This window comes from Elephantulus edwardii, unplaced genomic scaffold (genome assembly GCF_000299155.1).
Source record: "Elephantulus edwardii isolate Elephantulus edwardi_28Jun2011 unplaced genomic scaffold, EleEdw1.0 scaffold00181, whole genome shotgun sequence".
Taxonomy (NCBI): Eukaryota; Metazoa; Chordata; class Mammalia; order Macroscelidea; family Macroscelididae; genus Elephantulus; species Elephantulus edwardii.
In genome coordinates, this window is record NW_006399931.1 from 2763712 (window position 1) to 2789673 (window position 25962).

General features: G+C 39.9%; 1 protein-coding gene across 2 annotated transcripts in view; it reads left to right on the forward strand.

Annotated features, from left to right (window-relative positions):
* Positions 1 to 25962, forward strand: part of GRM8 (glutamate receptor, metabotropic 8) — a 1137490-nt gene that overhangs the window by 525040 nt on the left and 586488 nt on the right. For both annotated transcript variants that reach the window (XM_006896079.1, XM_006896080.1), the window contains 3 exons: positions 16738 to 16873; positions 17332 to 17486; positions 20160 to 20297. In XM_006896079.1, coding sequence (XP_006896141.1) covers positions 16738 to 16873; positions 17332 to 17486; positions 20160 to 20297 — 429 coding nt within the window. The remainder of the gene's footprint in view (positions 1 to 16737; positions 16874 to 17331; positions 17487 to 20159; positions 20298 to 25962) is intronic.

Below are 25962 nucleotides of genomic sequence, written 5' to 3' on the forward strand. Positions count from 1 at the left end.
TTCTTTTGAGACTGCAGCAAAGTGCGATGACTGGATAACTGCATGTGGCTATAAGGAAGGTTCGTGGGGTCTCACTTGACTTCATAATAGCTCTGTGATCCTGGGGACAATTTCTCTAAAGAAAAGGAGATTTCTGATATCTACTCCATTAGGTGATATCTAGTTGATTTTGACTCATAGAAATCCTATTTGATAGGGTTTTATCCTATTTGTCAAATAAAACCCTCTAGCACTTCTTCTCACAGTCTCTGACACACTTGAGCCCATTGCTGCAGTCACTGTGTCAGCCTATCTGATTGAAGGTCTTCCTTTGTTTTGTGAGGATCAGACAGGATAGGTCAGAATTGAGATCTCTTGTCGACTCAACAGCATATAACTACTACTACAACAGTGTTTTTTGAGCTTTAATTTCTGGTGACCTTGTTGTAAGGAGCTGTACTGTAGTCCCACAGATGCATGGTTCAAATCTACCAGCTGCTCTCTGAGAGAGATATAGGCAATCTCCTCCCATTTGATTAAACTGCCTTTAAAAACCAGGTGGAGGGTCAGCTATGGATCGAGTTCAACTCGATGGTAAACATCACCACCATACATCTTTAGGTAGTAGTTTGTCAGGTCTCTTTGTCCTCAAGAGCTGCTGAATAGGTGTGTGAACGCTACCTCTTTGGTTAGTTGTTGGGCGTTTAACTGTTGTACCACCAGTCCTCTTTGGTGACTGCCATACTGGGAGATATGGAGACTGCCTTACTGAGTTCTCAAATGGAGCTTTTGCTAAGGACAAGGTAATAGAATTTCTTTTCGAGGGAACATGGGAGTCTTATATATCAAACTACTAACTGTCTGTCTTTTAGAAGTGAATCTAGTCCAAACGTTGTTTTAACAAGAATTCTTTAAATAATTAAAATGTCAGATGACTTGCTATCTGAACTGTGTGTCTATCTCCTCCCTCCTCTTTTAACTATTATGTAACCAAAGAAGTTAAAGAAATAGCTATATTTTTATCCCTTTTTATGTCCTACACACACAGATCATATTCTGTGATGGAAAATTATATTGCATTATTCTTTTGTAAAGGTGGCTTAGTGGTAAGGAGTCACACTGCCAAACCAAAGGCAAATAGTTCAAATCCACTAGCCGCTCTGTAGGAGAAAGGTGAGCAGTCTTCTCCTGTGTGATTTACAGCCTTTGAAAACTCACTGGTGAGTTTGCTGTGAGTCTCTTCCAACTTGGCAGCAGGTGACAGCAATTTGGTGTTTTGTGGTTTTTTGTGGTTTTTTTTTTTTGTGCAAATATAACCAACCAAATATTCATCCATTTACTACTTCTGTGTGTAAGGTTCAATGAAATCCATCATTTTCACTGTTTCTACCCATATTATTTCATCATCATTAAATGCTTTGCTCTGCAAATTCTCTTCTATCATAGGTAGCAGTCTGGAAATAGATGAGTTGCCAGTTTGAACTAATCTAGATACAAAACTTTGTAAGAGTGCATGTCTCAGGACAAGCATTGTTTGTCAACTGACCCAAACTTACATAGCTTAACAATGATTTAGTAGGATATGTTTGTGATCTTTCATTATTACCTGAAGAAATGCTACAAGAATACTTGCACTTCCACAAGAGGCTCTGGATTTGTAAATATTTCTCATTCTTGTTTTAGTTATTCAAAGTTTATCTCTTTGGGCAGTAGTTGGCTTACATTGATTATGGTGCAGCCCTTTATTGGAAAGGTTATTTACTAATACTTTAAGTTATTGATTCCTAGCTGCTTAAGGTGAGAGTATCACCTTATGTGAATACCTGTTGTAAATGCTGTCCTGAATGAAGACCCTGAAAGGCAAGATAGAAGAATGGGAGTCAGTGTTAGTTCAGTGGTGAATGTCTTGACTACCATGCAAGAGACTTGAGTTCTCTTCTTGGCCAGTAAACCTCGTGTGTAGTCACTGAGTCTTAACAGTGGAGACCAATGTATTGGTATCATGATGCTGGGTTGGCTTCAGGGGCGGTTTCAGACTAAGACCAATGAGGAAGGAAGATCTGGTGATGGACTTTGATAAACCAATCTTAGGATCACATGGGTTCTATCCACACCCACCAGGTGGATAATGCAGAACTATTCTGTGAGTATTCTGTTCCATCAGAAAGTTATGCTACCAAGCCCAAGGTGGGTGATTTTAGCCTGCAGCCCTCAGGCTTGGTTCAAATTGGTTTTCTGTCAAACATTCTTCTAGGTGGTATAGCACTGGTCTGTGTATTACTGTAACTCATTGCTGTGATGCTGAATACTGTGACGCTGATGTGCCAAATGTTATAATGGTTACTCATGGTGGACAGTGTTTGCTGGAGCTCCCCCAATTAAAACAATCCTGGAAGCAGGAGTGGCATCTACTTCTGAAATGGCTTGCCTCCGGAAACTCTATGAACAGTGCTCAGGCCTTTCGTTCATAGGGTTGCTATGAGTCGTCTACGACTTGCTGGCACCTCAAAACACAACAACATTCTGTTCCATTGCACATGGCACTGGAAGAGTCACAGATAATTAACAACAACAAATAGATAAAATAAGATCGATTGGTAGAAGTTTGATAGAAGAATGTTCGTCATTTGCAAGACCATAGCTGCTGATATTTTAAGAGGTTTTTTTGGACATGACTCTGATACGTAAACATCATATTGTTCGTGTTATGTGCTATCGAGTTGATTACGGCTCATCTCTACCATACAGACAACAGAGCAGAACCCTATCCTGTACCATCCTCATGACCTCAGCGTGCCTGAGGTCATTGTCAAAGTCGCTGTGTCAGTCCATTTTGTTGTGAGTCTTCTTTTCTTTCTCGGACTCTCTACCTTTTCCAGTATCCCATCTGTTTCCAAGAACTGGCCTCTCCTAACACTGTCTAAAATATTTGAGCATCCTTGCCTCTAAGGAACACCCTGGTTTCACTTTGTTCAAGCCAGAGTTATTTATTCTTTTGACACTATATTCACTGCTGCTCACCAACACCACATTTATAAGACATCAGTCAGTTCTTTGATCTTCCTTACCGTTGTCCAACATTCAATTGGAAACAATTGAAAATACTATGTATTGGATCAGGGGCATCTTAGTCTTTAAATTGACGTTAGCGCTCCTTAGTACTTTGTAGAGGTCCTTGACAGTAGGTTTTTTTCCCTAACACAATGCATCTTTTCACTTCTCGACCGCTGTTACAGTGGGTTTTAGTTGTAGATCCACGCCAATGAAAAGCATTGTCAACATCAGTCTTATCTTTGCCTATCATGACAGCTACAAAGATATTTTGCCTTCTTGTGAATGATGATGATTTTAAAAGGTGGAAAAGCTTGTTATCCTTTATGATATCATCCCACTGTATCCCACTGACATAGGAGCTGCTTGTTCATTCACTTATTCACCACACACTCAGTGAGTAAGTAAAGCTTCCAGGCATCAGCTTCCCTCTGTGCCTGCATTGGAATGTGAGCCCATGTGACTAGGATCTGCTGGAAGTGGTGCATCGCTGCTTCTCCTGTGTGACAATACATCCAGCATATAGTAGTTGCTCAATAAAGTTATACACACAATAGATGTCCTCGCGCCACTGAACATCTTAATTGATCCAGTTCTGTAATGAATTTCTAATTTTGTAGATGATTTATAATTTAATACTCATTTTTGAAAAATCTGGCATGAGAAGGAATTTATTTATTGATTTAAACTTTTTTAACAAGAAAAACCCCAAAACTTTATTTTTTTGTTGTCATTATTGAAAATATATTCGGTAAAACATACACCCATTTCAATATCTTCTCCATGTAAAATTTAATAGCAGTGATCATCACAATTATTTGAGTTATGCCCTCCTTTTCTGAGGTTTTCCTCGCTCCAGGAAGATAAGTCCACTGCCCCCTAAGGCTCCTGTGTAATAATTGGAGTTGCTGTGTTATTTCCAGCCATAGTGGATAAGGGACTTCAGCAGCTCTCATGGTGATTCTGCTGCCATCTTCCCACAGAGTGGTTTTCCCTGGCAATGGGCTGGAAAATGGGAACCGTCTTTGTGCTCAGAGAGGCAATTTGGACGGGACATTTGAGCGTTTTGAGGGAGTTAGTTTTCTGTCTTTAGATTTTCCTGTCATATTGTTGATTCCTGTCTCTGGGAACTTACTTTGAAATGGAAAAACAAAACAAACTAAAAAATACAATCCCACTATCCCCAAATAGAATTGAAATAAACACAAATATACACAAGAAATCAGTACAGCTTCTTTCTCTCAAGCTTCATGCTCCTTCCACAGCTGCTCTTGACCTCCTAGCTGATGATTTGACCCCCTCTGAGAAGCTCTTTTATTCCTCAATCTGTTTCCTAGTTTTTACCTCTTCTTCTTCTTCTTCTTCTCATCTTCCTTCTGTCACTGTGTTTCTCTTCTCACTCTTTCCTCTTCTGGTTTTCATAATTTTTAAAAATGAACCAGTTTAATTATTTCTTTGTTTGCATTTTTGTTATCATATTTTAGAAACTTCATTTGCTTCCCCCTTAGTTTATTTACAAAATTAGAATATAAATTTGAAAAAATTCTTTCAATTTCTCTCACCCCCCGCACCCATCGGATTGTACAACCAGATGATTAATCCCTCCCTCCCCCTGCACATCCACCTCCCTCTGCTTCCAACCTCTCCCACCCCTCCTGAATCCTTATACTCATTCTACAATAATGGTTTTATACAATATTTATCCTTGGGAGGATAAACTGAGTTAGTTCACTCAGTCTAATGCTCTCCAGTCACTCCCAAGTTAGGTGATAATTTACAAAATCATTGCTTCTGTGTGCTGCATAGTATTCCATTGTGTGAATGTACCATAATTTCTCAATCCATTTGTTTGTGATTGGACATTTGGGCTGTTCCCATGTTCTTGAGATGGTGAATGTACAAATCTTAGTTTGTGCCTCAGGTCTCATATTCTCAGTGTATATTCCAAGTAGTGGAATAGCTGGGTCATATGAAATTTCTATGTTCAGCTTTTTGAGGAAGCACCAAACTGCCTTCCAACAAGGTGAAAAGAAAACCTACAGACTAGGAACAAACATTAGGTAATACCATCTCAGACAAGAGTCTTATAACAAAAGTTTACAGAATATTCCTGGGCCTCCACAAGAAAAAAACTGATAACCCAATTAAAAAATGGGCAAAAAACAAAGAATTTTCACAGAGGAGGATATTCAAATGGCAAAGAGACACATGAAGAAATGCTCCAAATCACTGGCAATAAGAGAGATGCAAATCAAAACCACAATGGGGTCCCATCTTACTCCAGTAACAGTGGCAAAGTTTAACAGGGCAGCATGTAATAAATTTTGGAGAGGATGTGGTGAGAAAGGAACTCTTATACATTGTTGGTAGGGTTGTAAAATGGTACAACCATTCAGGAAGGCAGTTTGTTTTCATATTCTTAAAAATGTATTTTGTCTCTTTTCTTTTCCTGCATCTTTCCCCCTCTTGTACCCAGATCTCCTCAGACATCTCCAGCTGCATGAATGAGAAGAAGCAGTAGAGTAGAAATTCAGGTTGTCCTCTGGTGGACTCGAACCCTCATCCTAACTACAGGGACCCCTCACATCCTACCCACCATGCCCATTAACTGCAGTCTCTGAGTGTTTATGTAGTGTTCATTTGGGCGGTAACATTAGGCTTTTCAAGAAATAATTTTTTGAGTGAACACTGCTTGTTCTGTTAATTAGAACAAGTCTTTTCTATGTGGAGTTTTGATTCAAAACTGTTAGCCATGAAACCTGTTTTCTGGAGACAAAAAAAATCCCTTGACAACATCCAACTGGAAGATACTGGCATTCTCCTACTTTTCAGGCGAGGGCCAGAAGCATGAAGAAGTCTCCTTAGAAAGCTGCTGTTGTCTCTACACTGACTCCTAGTTAGGCCCCCCGGGTTTTGCAGAGGCTGTATATTGCACAGGAGGACAGTGCCCATTTTGTTTCTTTGTAGCAGCTGGTGGATTTGAACTGCCTGCCTTTGAGTTGGCAGCGCAACTCTTTACCCATTAGGCTACCACAGAGCTAGGAAAAGTCAAGTTCAGAGTCAGTAGCCATGGTTAAGCATTTGGTTGCTAACACACTTGAACCTGCCCCACAGCTCTATGGGAGGAAGATGTGACAGTTGGCTTCTATTTAAATTACAGTCTTAAAAATCCTATGGAGCAATTCTCCTCAGTCCTGTGGGTCACGGAGAGTCAGAATAGGCTGACAGTACCCAACAACAAGTGGTTCCTTCTAGAGCTGGTTTGGTACCCTAACACTGTGCTGCTGTTCCGAGCAGTCTTGTGGATCTGTGATGAGTCGTGGCTAAGTTAGACCATCCAGTACTGATATTGATTTTGTCAGGCTCCCCAACTCATTCCACCTCCAGAACACTAGTGTCCCTGAAAGCACGTGGAAACAGCCAGGGGAGGGGCTGTCTAGATTCCTCTTGTAACTGGTCTTGAAACAATGTGTCTACCAGTTGTCACGGGATTGATTCAGATTCATCCGATTCTTGTCAAAGTAGAACTGCTCTTTATACGGTTCTCAGATCTTTCTTCTCAGACACCTCTGAGTGGCCTCAAACTGCCAATCTTTTGGTTAGTAGCATAAAACCTTTTCAAACACCATCCAAGGACATGTAAGAAATAATATTTGCAGTAATAATAACATTTCTGCACCAGAACTTCCATTCCACCACTGCTTTGTTTTACAGAGTCCCTGTCAGGGTCTGTTTGGTGACAAGGGAGGAACTATTTGAAGAGGTGGGGAGAGGAGGAAATAAGTGTGATTTTCCTCCTCTAATCCTTGCAGATAAAAATCACACCTTCTCTTTATAGTGATGTGTGAGAGAAGTCTTCTCTTTCACAAAAGGCACTTTCAGCTGATGAACTTAACACACTTTCATACTGTTGTGCACTTTCCTGTGAAGTCCCAGTGGTGTACCAAATGAGGAGGTGAAAATGCGGCTGCAAGAGGCGTGATTACACTTATTTGAACCCTAGAATGCATTTTACCAAACTACCACTAAAAGCCCAATTACATTAGGCTAAATTGTTATTTCACTTACGTTTCCAGAAAGATTGCAAAGCATTGTCAGGGGTATTAGATCAGTGTGTCCATGTGCTTCTACAGTCTTTTTGCTGTTTATTTGGCCACATTCACTGGCTTTGTGTGAAGGTGTATTCATAAGAAAGAATTGTCATACAATCGTTAAATAAATATATTATGTATTTAAGTGAAAATATTTTTTTATTGGTCACTTGTTCACAGTCAACTCTAAAATTTGAGCTTATCATTTTTAACCAGTAATCTAATTCTTCCCTTTCATTGCTGGGGAAATGGCAATTGTGTTTGTCTTCTTGTTTGTGCATCAATTAAATTCATGTAGTTCTAACATGTTAGACAACCCGTGGTTTGCTCAGAGTCACTTTGAACTTATTTTGAGAAAAATTGTGAACTGACTTGAGACACTGGTAGTCATGTTTGTGTGGGTTGTGTTGTTTTTTATTTTTTTTTAAGATCATGTTTAATATTCTCTACAGAGCTTTGTAAGTAATTTCATCCTACAAGTTAATCCTCCTCGATTTCCATCACAGCTGGAGTTGGGGCTACAGTTTTCTGTTTGATTTGTTTCCTTCTACATTATTAATTGAGGTGGTTTGTGGGGTTTTATTTTCCCCTCTTAAAACTAAGCAAAAGAAAAAACAAAAATAACCAACTAAGCAAGAGCTGAAGACACGATTCTCTTTTGAGAATTCCATAACAAAACTTCATACAGTGGCAGAGTTCCGCGGTCTCCGTTCTCTTGTCCCTGGTTCTATACTCCAAGAGTGGAGTTATTTTCTAGATTGTCTTTCTTTAGGCTGTCAGATCCTATCGGAAGAGGAATTTTAACACTCAGTATAAAATTCTACTATATTTGACTTGAGTCCCTGGGTAGCACAAATGGTTTTGTGTTTGGTCACTGGAAGGTAAGCCTTTCAAATCCCACCGAACTGCACCACAGAAGCAAGGCCTGGTGATCTGCTTCCAGAAAAGCCAAGAAATCCCTCTGGTGCAGTTCTCATTTGTACCACACAGGGTAGCTGTCAGTTGGACTCAGGTTCTAAATAACAGTAGGCAAGCTCTTCTCTGGTGATTCAAAGTTACCTGCAGCTCAGTGGGAAAAGAAAAGACAATCTCCTCCTTTGAGATTTACAGCCTCAGAAAATACCTTACAGAGTCAGCTGAGAATCAGTTCTTACCCAATGGCAGTGAATGAGTGATAACAATAAACCCAACGTCTATTTCTATCTCAAGGGCGCTCTGGTGGTGTAGTAGGTAAGGAGACTGCTAAACACGGAGGCAGTTCCAACCTGGCAGCTGTCCATGGGAGCAAGTTGGACAATCTCCGCCAAGTCACATCACCCAGAGGTGATTTACTGCCCCTAAAAACCCACTGGAGGGCCAGCTATAAATGACTTCTGACTCAGTGGCACATGACAACAACATTGGCATCTCAGAGATGTGTTAGTTCCATTGCTCAATAAATTTCAAAATCTCTTTGTGCCTGAGCCCCCTTCCTGGATCTCCCTTAGTGAGGGCTCTCAGCCCCCGCTGTGGGATTGCTGTGGACCACCAGCCTTCAGCTCTCAGCTCCTGCCATGGGGGGTTGGCCCTGTCTGCACAGAGCCGCTGCTTTCCGAGGCAGACCACATCTACTGGTCGATTGTCGGAGTGCCAAGACCTGTCGTCTTGGCCCAATTTTCATGAACTCTGAAGGCCATTCTAACCTTAGAACTTCCAGTGATATCTGTGTGACTGTCACTGGGCTGAGACAAAACCAGTTAGATCTTTGCTCAATTCTCCTGCTTTCTTCTCCTTTCAAAAGGGGGAATGCCAAAGGCAAGTACTGTACACTTTCAAGTCCTTGTGTAGTCCCTGGGTGACACCAGAGTTTAAACACTTGATCACTAAAGAAAGGTTAAGGGTTCAAATACACCCAAAGGTGCCTTGTAAGAAAAGCCTTAGTAATCTCCTTTGACAAAGCCGTTAATTCCCTATGGAACACAGTTTTATTGGAAATGCATGCAATTAACTTCATGGCAGTCAGTTAAGGTCATTATCAAGGCTGGCTTCTTGGGGAGCCTAGCCTGTCATAGTATTATACCAATACTTTACTGCCTTCTAATGACCCATCACAGCTTCTTCTGAATTTTTGTGGTCCATAACTTTTATGTCTTTTATGACTCCTACATTCATACATAAATTTGCATGGAACTCCTTGTTTTCCTATTGGAGTAAGAGTTTTCTGAAGGCAAAACTTCATTTCTTTTTACTGTCCAATAGCACCTACCACAAGCTTTGCAGTATTACTCAGCATTTATTGAATTATCTATGTTGCAAACACTATGATGGGTTCTGGGGTTATTGGGGGCAGATTTGAAAGAGAGGATTTAGTGCTCATGATGCTTCTAATAGAGAGAGAGAAAGAGGGAGAGAGAGAAAAAGAGAGAGAGAGAAAGAGGGAGAGAGAGAAAGACTGAGGGAGGGAGGGAGGGAGAGAGCACACACATGAGAGTGAAAGAAATACATGGATTTCTAATAAAACAAGAAGGGTGTTTTTTTTACAATTATGTGAAATTATTTATCATGGTTATTAATGGGCGAAGGTGAAGTGTATGACTTGGAAACTTAAGACCTACTTCCTGAGGTCATGAATTTTCAGGAGTAAATGCGAAGTTTTGAGATTGAAGAAGTTGAATTCTTACCTTTATAGTGACTTTTAAGTAGATTAATTAAGTCCTTAATACTTAATAAAAGTACTGTATTTATATTACTACCAATTAGATTTCTAAGGGGCAACCTGCTGTTTTTCAAATGAGCCTTTAAATTTCCTTCATCTCATTCATTAATCATTCCAGCCATTTGGCAACAGGTATAGGCAATTATTGATGGGCAAGATCTTGTAAGAAGCCTAGACATGGTGTCTGACTTTGACCTGGGTTCCTATCTATTTTTAGCTGTTGATTTGTAAATATTGCTGGTTTCCTTATCTGAATAGTGAGAATTCCAACATTAAAATTGTATTATTTAGGATTAGTGACATAGTTATGAACTGAATGAGATTGGGAAAGAGTCATCATGTGGTTTGTGTAGTATGTAAAATGCTTATGTCATTGCTACTTAACAGATCTTGTTATTATCATTAAATAGCCAAAAGGGGAGAAAAACCTACACAGTCTACAAATATTGGAATATGAATCACAATGAGATGGAAACCGAAGTCTTCAGTTGTTTCCCGTGATTGAATAGTAGATGTCCTTGTGTCACTTTCAACTCATAGAAACCCTATATAAAATAAAAACCCCCCAAAGCACTGCCCAGTCCTGTTCTAGCCTCACAGTCTGTGCTATGTTTGAGTCCATTATTATGCTTTATCCTCACAATCTGTCCTACAGTTGAGTTTATGGTTCTAGTTTCTGGTGCAATCTATTTTGGAGAAAGTCTTCTCCTTGTCTGTTCTCCTTCTACTTTATTCAATAAGTATGATGTCCTTCTCCAGTGATTGTTTCCTTCTGATAACATGACCACAATAAACAAAATATTGAACTTCTTCCTTATCAAGAACATTCTGGTTGCACTTTTCCTAGCCAGATTTATTTGTTTGTTTGTTTGTTCTGGAAGTCCATAGTACAATCAGTATTATTCATCACTAGTATAATTCAAAGGCATCAATTCTTCTTTAGTCTTCTTAAATCAGTGTTCTTCTTTCATATGCATATCAGGTGACTGAAAATACTATGGCCTAAGTCTGGTCCACTTGAGTTCTCAAGCAGAATCTGGCTTTTTAATACATTAAAATAAGGTTTTCCCAGTGCACTGTTTAACTTTATTTCTTGACTGCTGGTTCCTTGGATATTCATAATGGATCCAAGTAAATGCAAATTCTTAACAGCTCTAGTCTTTTCTCTATTTGTCATGATGTGACTTATTGGTCTATTTGTGAGGATCACTGTATTTTTTTGTTGTTTATATGTTGAAGTATAATCCATATTGAAAGCTGTGTCATTTCATCTTCATCAGTAAATGCCAAGTCCTCTTTGCTTTCAGCAGGAAGGTTATGTCATCTGCATATTGCAGACTCATAATGATGAGTCTTCCTCCATAGATTTTTCTAAAGTGCTGAGCTTTAAAAGTCGTCCCTTACAGAACTGAGTACACCTGCAGGAAGGGAATGTCAACGTCTCTTGAATTGTGTACAATCAGGAATCTTTCAGAATGAGGTACAGAAACATAGATGCCGTATACAAGTTCTTTGACGATAGACTATGAAGAATTACTCGTGCTTTCTTTGCATCGTATTTACTTCCTCTCCTCCCAGGCGTCTAAATCTAAGTCAGAGAGTGTATTTAAAAATTTAAAAGATAAATATTGAATATTGTATGAAAGACTTATTTCTGTATAGGCCTGAATGTTTGACTGAATTTAATTGGATTTTTTAAAGTCAAATTCGTAAAAGAGATAGAGAGAAAGAGCACTCTAGTGGCCTGGAAGGTAAACTTTGTGCTGCTAACACAAAGGTGGGTGGTGCGAACCACAAGCTTCTCAGTGAAAGAAAGATGAGCAATTTCCTCCTGTGCAAATTTATAGCCTCTGAAAACCCACTGGAAGGTCAGCTGTGAGTCATTTCTGATTCGACAGCACACAACAACAACAACAACAGCAAGAGCATATAAGAATGTTTTGTGCTAAAAAAAAAGAATGTATTGTGCTTATGAAAAATGCTTTGGGGACAAGATTCTCCAAAAGTATTTTCTTCTTCACCTGAAATTCATGAATTGTGCAGAAAAATTTCAAATGACCAGATATACAAGTGTAAATTTAAGTTGTTGTTGTTGTTGTTGTTATGTACCGTCAAGTCGCTTACGGCTCATAGCAACCTTTTGTACAACAGCCCTAAACTCTGCTCTGTCCTGTGCCAATCACACTGTCTCTGACACTCCCATCCCAATTATCCCCGTCACTGAATCAATCCACCTCATAGAGAGCCTTCCTCTCCTGTGCTGTCCCTCCACTCTCCCAAGCATGATGTCCTTCTCCAAGGACCGGTCTCTCCTCACAACATGTCCAAAGTACGTTAGACAGAGCTTCAGAATCCTTGCCTCCAAGGAACAGCCTGGTTTAACCCTCTCCAGGATGAATCTGTTTGTTTTCCTAGCAGTCCATGGTATTCTCAATACTCTTCTCCAGCACCACAGCTCAAAGGCATCAATTCTCCTTCTATCCTCCTTAGTCACTGTCCAACTCTCTGATGCATAACAAGTGATTGCAAAGACCATGGCCTGTATCAGATGCACCTTAGTCTCCAGAGAGACACTATTGCTCTTCAGTACTTTTGAGAGGTCCCTAACAGCAGACTTTCCCATGGAAATGCACCTTTTAATTTCCTGGCTACTGGTGCTGAGAGTGTTGACTGTGGAGCCAAGCATACTAAAGCTGTGAACAATCTGAAGTAAAAGAAAAAAAAAATCATACTATGAACTTAGATAATGCAGCTAGCTAACAGCATTTACAAACAGAAATGTGTAATAGACTCTTAATGAAGTAATAAGCACTTGCTACAGATAATCAAATACTGTAGCCTTCAACGTGGATTGCATTTCCACATCATGAAAACAAAAATTTTCACCACCGAACTGGAAACATCATGATGGATGGAGAAAAGATTGAAACTACCAATGGCTTCATCTTACTTGGATCTATAGTCAACACCATTAGTGCCAGCAGTTAGGAAATCAGGAGATATATTGCACTGCTCAAGTTTAAAGTCAGGGACCTCTTGAAATTATTGAGGAGCAATGATGTCAGTTTGAGAACTAAGTGTACCTGATTCAGGCCAGTGTTTTTTCAGTCACTTGCTATGCTTCTGATATCTGGACTGTGAATAAGGATGATGGAAGAAGAATGGATGCCTTTGAGCTGTGGTGTTGGAGAAGAGTATTTAATATCCTATAGATTGCCCAAAGAACAAACAAATGGGTTTTGGAGAATATGCAGCCAGAATGCTCCTTGGAGACACAGGTGATAAAGCTTCAGCTCATGTACTTCGGACATGTTACTAAGAGAGGCCATTCTTTGGTGAGAGTTATCGTGCTTGGAAAGGTAAAGTGTTGGTGAAAGAGAAGAAAAGTGTCAACCAGGTGGGCTGACACAGTGACTGCAGCAATAGGCACAAGTATGTCCGGGATTGTGAGGAAGGCACAGTGGTTAGATCTGTTGTTCATAAGGTCATTATGCATCCATTGTACTGGACTCTGCAGCACCTAAAAACCACACCAACATTGGGACAATAAATAGTTAGTAAAGACTCAATCACACATTTTGTCACCTGGTTGTCTTATCTGAAATGATCATAACATTATTCTGGCCTTTCCTTTCTTCTGGCTATAGAATCAGTAGTAATCTTTGAATGCTACTTGGTATCTGAAATACATTTAATAGGAAGCGTAAACAATTATAGCTATTTAATTAAAAGGGCAGTCGTATTTTGAAACAGCTATTGTTCCCTAGAGAATGTTAGTGTTGTTGTGGCAATTCTGGAGTTACTTAGTGTTTTGACAAACCACAGTTTGTTGGTTTGTTGCATTTAAGGAATAATTAACAGTTTTTAACTTACCCAAAGCCTTTGTCCACACAATTTTCTCCACTGAATATGTGATCACTTCTTCCCAGTCAGATTCACCTGGTTCCTGTTCAAAGTGAGTATTCCCCCCAACTCCCACCGTCATCATCATTCACCTTTCTCAGTTGTTGGTTGAAATGTTGATTCAGAGTGATCACTTCCTTTCCAGCCCTTCAACAACCTAATACATCTGCACCTGACAAAATCATGATTACCTTTCTCTCCTCTGTCCTCAGCTCCAGTTAGACTTTTTCAGTTTGATGTTTCGTGTACACTTTGAAGACATGCACAGAATCAAAATCGTGCCGTCCTTTCCTATGAACCTTCTCATCCTTCTATATTTTCTACTACATGGCTGACAGGGAGCTTTGCTAGCCTAGTGGTTAGGAGGCCTGCTGCCAGATCAGAGGCAAGCAGTTCACATCCCCCAGTGGCTCTGCAGGAGAAAGACAGGCAGTGTCCTCCTGGGGGAGTCACAACCTCTGAAAATCCACTGCGGGATCAGCTTTGAGTTGATTCTGACTCGAAGGCCCATAAAAATAACAAAAAATAAAGGACTGATGCATGGTACTGTTGCATAATTGGTCACCAAGACCTAAATCATGGAGTCGTACTTGGTAGCTTCCCTGTGTCTTACTTTTGTTGTTGTTAGGTGCCATTGAGTTGGGTGTGACTCACAGTGACCCTGTGAACAACAGCCCTGAGCCCTGTCCTATTCTGTGCCATCCTTATCATCCCTGACACGCTTGAGTCCATTGCTGTAACCACAATGCCAGTCCATCTCATTGGGAGTCTTCTGTTCATTTGCTAGCCCTCCACCTTTCCAGCGATGTCCCATTGCCAGGAATACTCTTTTTACAGCAACATGTTCAAAGGATGACAGATGAAGCTTCTCCATAATTACCTCCAAGGAGCACTTTGGCTGTATTTTTTTTCCCCCCAAGACATACCTGTTCATTGTTTTGGCAATCCATGGAGTATTCAGTACTCTTCTCCAACATTACAACTCAAAGGCATCAGTTATTCTTCCATCATCCTTATTTGCCATCCAACTCACAGATGCATAACAAATGGTTGAAAATACCATGGCTTGAATCAGGCACACCTTAGTCTTCCAACTGACATCATTGCTCTTCAGTATTTTGGAAATGTCTCACACAGTTCAAATCAAAACCAACTCCATGCTATTACCTTGGAAATTTGACATTATTTTTGTATGCTTCTCCCAGCACTGACAGCACTGTCTTAGTCAACATGCTGCATTGCTTTTGTCAGTAATAACCTCCTTATTAGCTCTTTGTATCCTCTTCCTTCCAATTCAGGTTGCCTTCGGAATCTGCAATTCTCAGATGTTTTTCTTCCATGAGATGTAATACTCATATATATTGGCTCATATTCCTATGTCGTTTGTTTATTGATGTGTACCGTTGAGTCAGAACCGACCCATAGCTGACCCTCTGGCGGGTTTTCTGAGTCAGTTAATCACAGGGGAGGAAATTGCCCATGTTTTTTCTCATGGAGCTGCTGGTGGATTTGAACCATGTGCCATCGAGATGGAAGCACAGCTTCTTGCCATTAGGCCACCAATGATCTCTCAAGTGTTGAAGAAAGAGAAACTGAGTGAGGAAGTTCAAACAGTTATTCGTCGTCTTCCACAGGCCGTAAAGCCCTGCGTGGTCTGGCCGGTGCCTACAGCCTTCATGTCCTGCTTCCCTTTCCCTGCCAGCTTAACACCCCCACATCCTCTCCACTGGCTCCTTTCTTGCCTTTCTTACGCTGCCATCTCCTCTTATCCTTTTGACCTTAACTAAATGATACCACTTTGGGGAGGTTTATTTCAGAGTACTTCTAGTTCTAAATAAAATTAAATTTCCCATTCTTCCTCATAGCACTTGCCACAATTTGTAATGTTGACTTATTTTTGTTTTGTTGAATGCCTGGGTGACTGACAATATGTCTAAATTCTGTGCCTGTGTTTATTTTATTTGCGATGCATCCAGAGCCCACATACAGTATCTGGAGGAAATTTGGCACTCAGTAAAGATTTGCTAAGGTAATTAACTCATCACATGATGAACCAGTTGTCAACAATATTCATGACGTATCAGTAATCTTCCTGTAGCAATGGGCTCAATGATAATAAAGGTCATGATTTTTAATAGTGCAGAATCTGGCAATGTCTTGTTACATATAAGGTGGCTAGGAGTCTAGACTCACCCCACAGCGACTAAAACAACAGTAGGAAAGCTAACGAAAGGAAACAGGGTAGAACATTCTGTGGGTCATGGACCATTATCTGTAAAACTCATTGTGAATCTGTTATTACTGAGATAATTTTCAATGTGCTCTAACATAAGAAAAATAAATTTTTAGTGTTATTTCTCTTGTTTGTCATACCTTATTGCCACCCACATTAAGTCTGATCACAGTCCCTTGACTGGCTGTCAGAGTTTTGTCTTTGTGTGACTACCAGATTTTTGTCCTGAAGGGTAAACTGTTAATCCTGCTTCTGAATTTTCCGTAGCTTTCCACTGCTTTTCAGGATAAAGTCCAAGTTCTCTTGCTGCCTAACCAAGTTACTGTCAAACGAGTCTAGTCATTCTTTCCATTCTCATAGCCAGCCTCTGCTATACGTAAGGGCTTTTGTATCTTAGCATGTCTTGGCAATGTCTCTCCTTTGTTCTTTGGTTTGTGTTAAATAAATCAAAACACTTGTTTTTCCTTCCAACTCCTTGATATGAGTCTGTACCACTTTGATTTTCTGACCTGTACTCACAGAAATGTTTACATTTGGAAGAAGAGAACCGGCAAACAAACCGCTATATGATTAAGTAGTTGGTGTCATTTACTTGATGCATATGTTTATTACAATACAAACAAACATATTTGCCTTTAATAGGAGATGATGACAGATGTTCCAAGAAACAATGTCCTGTACTGAGTCATGGGTGTTGATAAAGTAGCTAACCTCATTAGCTTTCTTCATTAAATGTATGCTCTTTCTGAGTCACCTTTTTCTTCTTGTTTGTTTATTTTAAATAGGCGGTGTTTGCATTGCTCAGTCACAGAAAATCCCACGTGAACCAAGACCTGGAGAATTTGAAAAAATCATCAAACGCCTCCTAGAAACGCCGAATGCTAGAGCAGTGATTATGTTTGCCAATGAGGATGACATCAGGTGCTGATTACTTTTGTTGCTTCTATAGGATCAGATTTGTGGCTCACATCCTTTTTCTGACATATTTCTTATTTAATGTAAAACTATGTGCGATTTCACAGAAATTGAAAAATTCTCTTGCAATTACCGACTGCTTTCTGCCATGAGACACACAGCTTTCTGGTGTCTAAGTCTGAAATGCCTACTGAGTAAAACCTGGGAACTGAACAGGATGAGAAAACTAAAGATAACAGAGTGATGCAAATAAGCTTAAGGAAGACACTGATCAATGTGTGTTGGAGTTAGGTTCTAATATCTATTTGCTTGAGGAGAGAAGACATAGGTAGCCAGAATGAGTGGGTAATTGGGTAGCGGTGACCTACTGAACGTTTATAATACGTCTAATCTTATAACATTCGTAATTATAGTGTTTCTTGATTAATGTGCTCTCTTTTATTTCATTTTTGTTTCCCCTATAGGAGGATATTGGAAGCTGCAAAAAAATTAAACCAAAGTGGTCATTTTCTCTGGATTGGTTCAGATAGTTGGGGATCCAAAATTGCTCCAGTCTACCAGCAGGAGGAGATTGCAGAAGGGGCTGTGACGATTTTGCCTAAAAGGGCTTCAATTGACGGTAAGGGAGCAATAGAAGAGTTCTTTTGGTCCATACGAATGAAAACTCCAACAGGAAACCAACGTGACCAAATATGATGGAATGTACTTGTTGACGGTGTTGGGCAGACGCTAGTTCTTGTATCAGAATTGTCGGGGTAATGATAATATATGTACGTAGATATTTGGAAAGAGAACCCATTAGATTTCTTTCTCTCTCTCTTTGCCCCTTCCTTCCTTCCTTCTATTTTGAGAAGCAGGAAAATTGTTAGCCTTGAATAGTTTCAGATTTTCAATCAATCATTTATATACATTTTGTTTCATAACATTAATGGCAGCCAATCAACGACACTTACTGCAGCATCTCATCAGATCCTCACTGTGCCTTGCCTTTCCCTTCACCCAACCCATCCACGTGCTAATCTCTGTTCTCCTCCCGTCACTCTCAGTTCTCCCCAGTAGTTTCATTCTGCATGCACATCTTTCTTGCAAAGGTCAGGCATGTATAAACAGGTCCACGTTGTTAATTACAATGCACACAATTCTTGATTGTCCATTCATTATATATTTTTTATGTTAGCAGTTCAGTCTTAACTTTAAAGAGTTCCAGGAGTGTTGTCTTCAAAGTATATCCTTGTAAGAGATCGAATGTTTGATCTCTACAAAAAGCAAACAACACTTGGTTGACCCTATCTATAATATATGCTACAGGAAAGATGTGAAACATCCCTGAAAGGAGGTCTGCCTCCCACAGATCTTGTCCTAGGGGCTTGATAGTGACCCAAACCCAGACATTTTCCCATTATTCCTTTGGAGTAAGGTATTCTTTTCACTTGGTTACCTAGTGAAAAATTACCTAGGCAAACTGACACGTTAGCCTATTACATTTGAATGTAAATAAAAAAATAATTAATATGTATTAGCACTGATTTGTTTATTGAATTATCTGAGAATGGGGAGTATAGGACATATATATATTTAACAAAAACCTTATTGTGATTTAGGTGAAAGTTTATGGAGCAAATTGGATTTCAATTCAACAATTCATGTTCACATTTTGTTTTGTGTGTGAGATAGATAGATAGATAGATAGATAGATAGATAGATAGATAGATAGATAGATAGAGTTGTTGTTGCTTGCCTTTGAGTCAGGCATGACTCATATCGACCCTATGAACAAAAGGCCTGAAGCCCCTCTACGACTATCGACATCTATCAGAGTTCACAGAGTTTCCGGAGGCAAGTTGTATAGGAAGTGGATGCCTCTCCTGCTTCTAAATTTCAATCCACATAATAAAACAATACTTTGCTCATTTCATCTTTGTGTTTACTATTTCCATTCATCCAGGTTTCTCATGCTTTCCTGATTTTTTTTTAGTTCTATCCCTGGATAAACACTGTCCTTCTAATTCATCTCTGCTTGTTTGGTCCAAAGAGTGTCATACCTCCCTGGTGCTATAGGTGTTATCTATAGGTTGAAAACTGACTACAGGAGTGTGGTCACCTGTAGGCTTGAAGGGTGCCTACGAGCCATAGTCTTGGGGATTCCACCCATCTCTTTAAGACCATCAAACTTGGTCTTTTAATTTTCAAGAAAGTGGTTGTTGTTGTTGTTTGGTGCCATCGAGTCAAGTATGACTCATAGCGACCCCTTGCGCCATCATCACATTTCCTACGCACAGAGCCCATTGCAGCAGTCACGCTGTCAGTCCACCTGGTTGAAGGTTTTCCTCTCCCTCACTGACCTCCTACCCTTCCCAGCATTATGTTCCTCTCCAAAGAATAGTCCCTCCTAAGCAACATGCCCAAAGTATGTGAGGGGAAGTGGTGAAGCCTCATCACTCTTGCTTCCAGAGAGCACTCCAGCCACACCGTCTCCAAGACATAGCTGTTAGTTCTTTTGGCCATCCATGGGATGTTCAGTGCTCTTCTCCAACACCACAGCTCAGAGGCATTCTTGGTTTCCACACCCTCCCACCCCGTCATCTTTATTTATAATCTAGCTCTCAGATGCATAGCAAGTGATCAGAAAGACTATGGGAGAATTTGGTAGTACAGAAAAAACAGGAACATGTCTTCATGCTGGGAGAGAGAGAGAGAGAAAAGAGTTGAAAAGAACTGGAAAAACCTAAGCTGGACTTCTAACCTTCAGGCCCTTGGATGAGGCCATGGACTGCTGCTGTGCAAGGTGATGGGGAAGGGGAAGAAGTGAGGATGATTTCTACAGGTTAATTTCCTGCTACACAGTCATCCCTGGAGTTAGATGCCTGGGGAGTAGAGTGGCGATTATTGTCCACTGAGTCGTCTTGGATTTTGCATTACAGAAGCAGACCACATGGCCTTATTTCTGGGCTATCAGCTCTTATTTGCTCTGGAGGGAGTTGTGTTGGTAACTCAAAGGTAGTGGCTCTCAGGTGGTTCAAATCTCCTAGCAGCTCCTGGGGAGAAAGATGAGCAGTCTTCTCCCATGTGATTTACAGCTTCCTGAAAGCCTGCTGGAGGAGAATTATGTCAATTCTGACTCAAAGATGAGGAACTTGAGTGGGCTTTTGAGCAGTCATTGACCTATGCATTTTGGTCTATGAATTTCATTGCCATGAAGAGAAGGTACCCTGGTATTTAGTCAACATCTCTGACTTTATTTGGTCTTAATTCTGAGAGAAAATTAAAAGAACACTTTTCTTCTTCAAAATAGGGTTTGATCGATACTTTAGAAGCCGCACGCTTGCCAACAACCGAAGAAATGTGTGGTTTGCAGAATTTTGGGAGGAGAATTTTGGATGCAAGTTGGGATCACACGGGAAGAGGAACAGCCATATCAAGAAGTGCACAGGTAGCCGTTGAGGGTTTGCCTTGGTGACTTGGTTGCACCATCATCTCTGGATAAGGGAAATCTTTCAGTGCAGATAATGAAATGATCTTGACTTGCTTTGTGATTCTAACGGTTTCTTTGCAGGGATGAACATAACATTACTCATTTAATAATCTTGTGTTTGCTCGCCTGCTCTTATAGTTGATCTAGTATTTACTGGGCATGAACTGTGTGCCCAGCACGGGGTATTTCAATTATGTTTGACAAACATCGAGCATCTACTCTGGGCAAAGCATTTTACTAGGTTTGGTGAAATATACACAAATCAATAGGACAGAGGATTGCTCTCCGGGAGCTCAGAATGTAGTGAAGGTGATGGGTCATAAATTGCTATAAGATGGTGTTTTTCAACTATTTCTGTCTATGTCCCCAACAATGCTAGTATTGTCCATATCCTGTGTAGCTCCAACAGTTGTTTTGTTTTGTTTTAATATATATTTTTGCCTTCTATAGCTTGTGCTTAAAAATAACAGTGATAGTGAAGGTGCAACTTTTAAAGAAAGAACAAAATTGTCTTTATTTGCAGGTAACAGTATTGAACATAAAGGAACACCAATAGAATTGACAAAAATACTTAAAACTAAGAAGTAAATTTAGTTAAGGCTACTGTATACAATGTTAATGTAAAATAATTTCTTCGCTATCTGCATATACATGTGCACACAAATACATGCAAGTGGGTATGCAGTAAAAAACCTCATAGTCACTGTCACCAGATTGATTCTGACTCATAACATCCCCTCATTACATTTCCAAGGCTGTAAATCTTAATGTGAGCAGGTTATCTGTCTGTCTTCTGTGGAACTGCTGATGGGTTTGGACCACCAGAGATCTGCAGTCTTTTAGTCAGAAGCACAATAGACTCCAGATTATGCAATCAGCTGTGTATACCGATATATGCAAATCTATCTCTGTCTCTCTGTGTGTATCTATTATCCTCTATCTATCTTCTATCTATCTATCTATCTATCTATCTATCTATCTATCTATCTATCTATCTATCTATCTATCATTGTTGTTATGTGCCATTGAGTTGCCAGTGTCATAGTGACCCTGTGTACAACAACCCTAAACCCTGCTCTATCCTGCGCCAATCTTATTGTCTTTGACACACCCACCCCCATTACCCCAGTCACTGAATCAATCCATCTCATTGAGGGTCTTCTTCTCTTGTGCTGTCTTTCCACCCTCCCAAACATAATATCCCCCTCCAATGACTGGTTCTTCCTTGTAACATGCCCAAAGTATATCAGAGGGGGCTTTAGAATCCTTGCCTCAAAGGAGCAGCCTGGTCTCACTTTATTCCGGAAAAACATCTTCGTTCTCTTAGCAGTCCATGGTATATTCAATACTCTTCTCCAGAACCACAGCTCAAACGCATCAACTCTCTCTCTCTATCATCCCTAATCATTGTCCAGCTTTCTGATGCATAGCAAGTAGTTGCAAAGACTATGACCTCGATCAGGTGTATCTTAGTCTTCAGAGTGACATTGTTGCTCTTCAGTGCTTTGGAGAAGTCTGTGACAGCAGACTTTCCTAATGTAATTAATCTTTTGATTTCTTAGCTGCTGGTACCAAGAGTGTTGATTGTAGAGCCAAGCAAACCGAAGCTATTAAAAATCTCAATCTCTTCAGCATCTATCATGATGCTGACAATCGGCCCAGTGGTGAGAATGTTTGTTTTCCTGATGTTGAGCTTCAATCCATATTGAAGGCTACAGTCCTTGACCCTGTGCAGCAAGCTCTTCAGATCTTCCTCAGTTTCAGTAAGCAAGGTTGTGTCATTGGCATAACACAGATTGATGATGAGTCTGTCTCCATTCCTGGTGCCACATTTCTCCTCATAGAGCCCAGCCTCACAGATAATGTGTTCTGCATATAGATTTAAAAGTTATGGAGACAGGACACATCCTTGGTGTATACCTTTCCCAATTATGGGCCATACAGTGGTATCTTGCTCTGTTCTGACAACTACCCACTGGTCCAAGTATAGGTTTTGCATAAACATGATCAAGTGTTTGGGGATTCCCATTCTTCTCTGAGTTAGCTACAGTTTGTTGTGATCTACACAGTCAAATTACACACACACACACACACACGTATTTATGAGATAAAAAGGAACCACTTGCTAGGGAAGGACATCATCCTTTAAAATGAGGAAGATCAGGAAAAAAGAGGGAGGAGCCTAGTGAGTTAAACAGTAGATCCAACAGTGAGCTCAAATAACATTGGTGGGTAGGATAGTGTAGGATCATTGGCCATGTTTAGTTTTGTTTTACATAAGTTAATTATGAGTCAGGGCTGACTCAATAGTACTTAACAACACATATTTATGTGTGTGTGAAATTAACACCTAGAAATAAAATTTAGAGGATATTATTTATAGATATCAAAACCACAAAATAATAAGGCTAACTTTTCTTGACCCGTTTCCTTTGAAATTAGCTCTTCAAATAAAAGAAAATGATGATACATGCTGAAACAGACATATGAGCAGAGGAAATGGATGGTAATGTAAAGCCCAATGTCACATTGCGGAGGAATCTGATTTTGCCCTTGTTGTGTGCACCTTTTTGCATGTTGAAATGCATGAAGAGAGATGAGGTCCATGTTAACTGATAGCATGTTTAAGTGTTCAAGCGGAGACCCTGAATAAATAAATGTGTAAATAAACAAGTGCAAATAAAGATACTTCTGTAGACTGAGAAGTGCTTAAGAGCTTAAGGAAGGCAACACCATAAATGTGAGCATGGCCAAGGTGGCCGTATTATTTGGTCACAATACACCTCCTGAGAAGGTGACATTTGAGATGAAAACAGAATGATAAGGAGTTATAAATCACGTGAAGACAAGAAAAGTACATTTCAGAGCCCAGGATAATAATAAGCCTCTTTAGTTCATGCTATATAGACACAAAGTTCCTGGTGATTAAAGCATAATGAGTGGATGGTAGATGAAATTACAGAAATAGTCTAGGGGCAAATCAAGAGCTTGATGGTTTTTCCAGGAGGTACAGAGCTGAGGACATTGAGTTTTGCCTTATGTGTAGGACTTGTTATCAGAGAATTGTTTAATATTGATTCCATTATGTAATAATTATATAATACTGTTGCCAAATTCATCTGGCAGAAGTATGCCAAATAATTCTTTAAGTGCTAAAGAGCAAGAATATTACTTTGAAGACTAAGGTGTGCCTGACCCAAGACGTGACATTTTAATTTGCTTCCTATGCTTTTGAAAGTTTGACAGTGAATTGAACCAAAGAATTGAACCTTTTCATCTTGATGTAGGTCATGAATATTGAATGATCTTTAGACGAACAAAAGAACAAACACATCTATCTTGGAAGTAGTATAACCAGAGTGCTCTTTAGAAGGAAGGATGGAGCAACTCCACAGACCCGTTATATTCAGACTCGTTATGACATCATATGAGAGATCTCATCACAGGAATGACTACATCAAGAATGTCAAGAATCGTAGACAACCAAGTTGACATACAATTTTTATCATCACAAGGTGGAGGTAGAGGACAGATGCTGTCTCTAATAGGTACAATTTAGAGTACAAATGAGAGATTGGAAGAGTAGGAATGATGTGGAAGTTGGTAAGTGATGAAGGGTCTGAAAATAAAACCTCCATCTGGGATATCCAGGAAAATGATGATGTAAGTTAGAGAAAGAGAAGGTATGGCAGATGTTTGTTTTTGATACAGTCTCATGAAAATTCCCAACAAGTGACAGCATAAGGGTATGAAAAAAGAATTCAGCATCAGACTGACAGGTTAGAGTCAGAGAAAGAGATGTGGAAGTTAAAGACAAAGAGACAAAACAGCTTACACAATTTGAGGAGAGATGAGAAACGGATATTAACAAATCAAGGAGAGGAGCCATGACTGGAGGCTGAGAATGGCGAGCTAGGGTAAGGGGATGAGAAAAATTGTCCCTGTCTCTTTCAAAGACAGGCTATGAACAGAGTTTCAGTGCTGCTGGGAAATGATCAGAACAGATTGCCTGTTTCTGCACAATAGCCACAAACTGTGATGTTTGAACACATGGTGAAGGCTCTTGTGTCAATCCATCTCACTGAAAATTTCCATGTTTTCACTGACCCCATGGTTTAGCAAATATTAGGCTCTTTTCTGGGAACTGGTCTTTCCTCATGATGTGTCTATAGCATGTGAGACAAAGTTTTGGTATACTTGCTCTTAAGGATGTTATCAAATGGTGAAGGTCTGAGAGAATCATGTTGAGAAGGTAGATTTTTACTTTACAATAAGTTTTACAAAGAAAGAGAGTAGATATGATAAAAAGAACTTAAGAAAGGAACAAGAGTAGAGCAACTTTTTTGAGTAGAACACATTTTATGCTTTCATAGAAAGGGAAGAAGTTAAGAAAGGGAGATGAACTACAGAATGGACATTTGATGGACATTTCAAGGGGAAGCGTGAAGAGCTCTGGCAACATTACCTTTAAAAATGTGATGCAGCCAGTTAAAAGTTACAAACACATATGCAATTTGTGAAAAAATATAGTAATTAAGTGCTTAAGGCAGATGCAGATTGAAAGACCTTCTGAAAACCTGTAACAATTTCAAATTGGAAGACTCAAAAGTTTTGTAGAGGACAGGAATGTTTGAGAACATGGAGGATTTGGGAAAGCGTATTTCAAGAGGGAACAAGAGGCCATCAAGACAAAGATGTGAAAGAGGCCATGACTCGGAAGTGAGTGTGGCAACGTGGAGGGAGCAGCTGATTGGTGAGGAGGAGGCTGGTGCTTGATGGGACAGAACGAAAGGACTGCCTGTTAGACTGTGACAGCAGAGTTTGTGTATACAAAGTACTTTGAGTGTTTACACAGTATATACACAGTACTTTAAGTATTTTTTTTAATTCAAATATTTTTTACACTGTGCTTAGTTCTGGATTCTGAATGCTATTGATTACTACATCCGCGATTGCCTTATTGGTAAGGACTTGGGCAGCCAACCCAAAAGCACTTGATTCAAGTTCACCAGTTGATCTGTGGCGGCTAATCTCCTCCCATGTGATTTACAGCTTCTGAACACCCTTTACAAGGTTGGCTGTGGGTTGGTTCCAACTCAATGGCACATCACAGTACCATAGTCACTAGACAGTCCCTGACACTTAGACTAAGGTAGAACATATGACCAAGATTTTCACTGCAGAAATGTTTATAATAGTGCCAAACAGAAGATTTAAATGTTAACAGATAAAATGTTTGTATTTTCTATTTGCAATATGCCATTTCTTAAGAAAGGGAAAAGCTCTGCCAAATGCAGTTATGCCATCATTATTTTGCTCAGTCTGGATGTGGGTGGGCAGGTTGGCATTTTAGGGAGCTCTTGAGTGTAGCTCACAGGGAGCTGCACTGAGTTAACACCGAGCCTTTTGGGGAGTTCGAATCCACCAGCAGCTTTTCAGGAGAAATCTGGAAAATCTCTGGAGCAATTTACTGCCTCTGAAAACCTGTGGACGGACCAACTATTGGTCAATTCCAACTTGGTACATGATGAGCCAAAATCTATCAGTTAATGTAATGGAACCATTTCATCTACCAGTTAATGTCAAGGAACTTGATTCCTTGAAAGTAAGACACTGGTGGGAA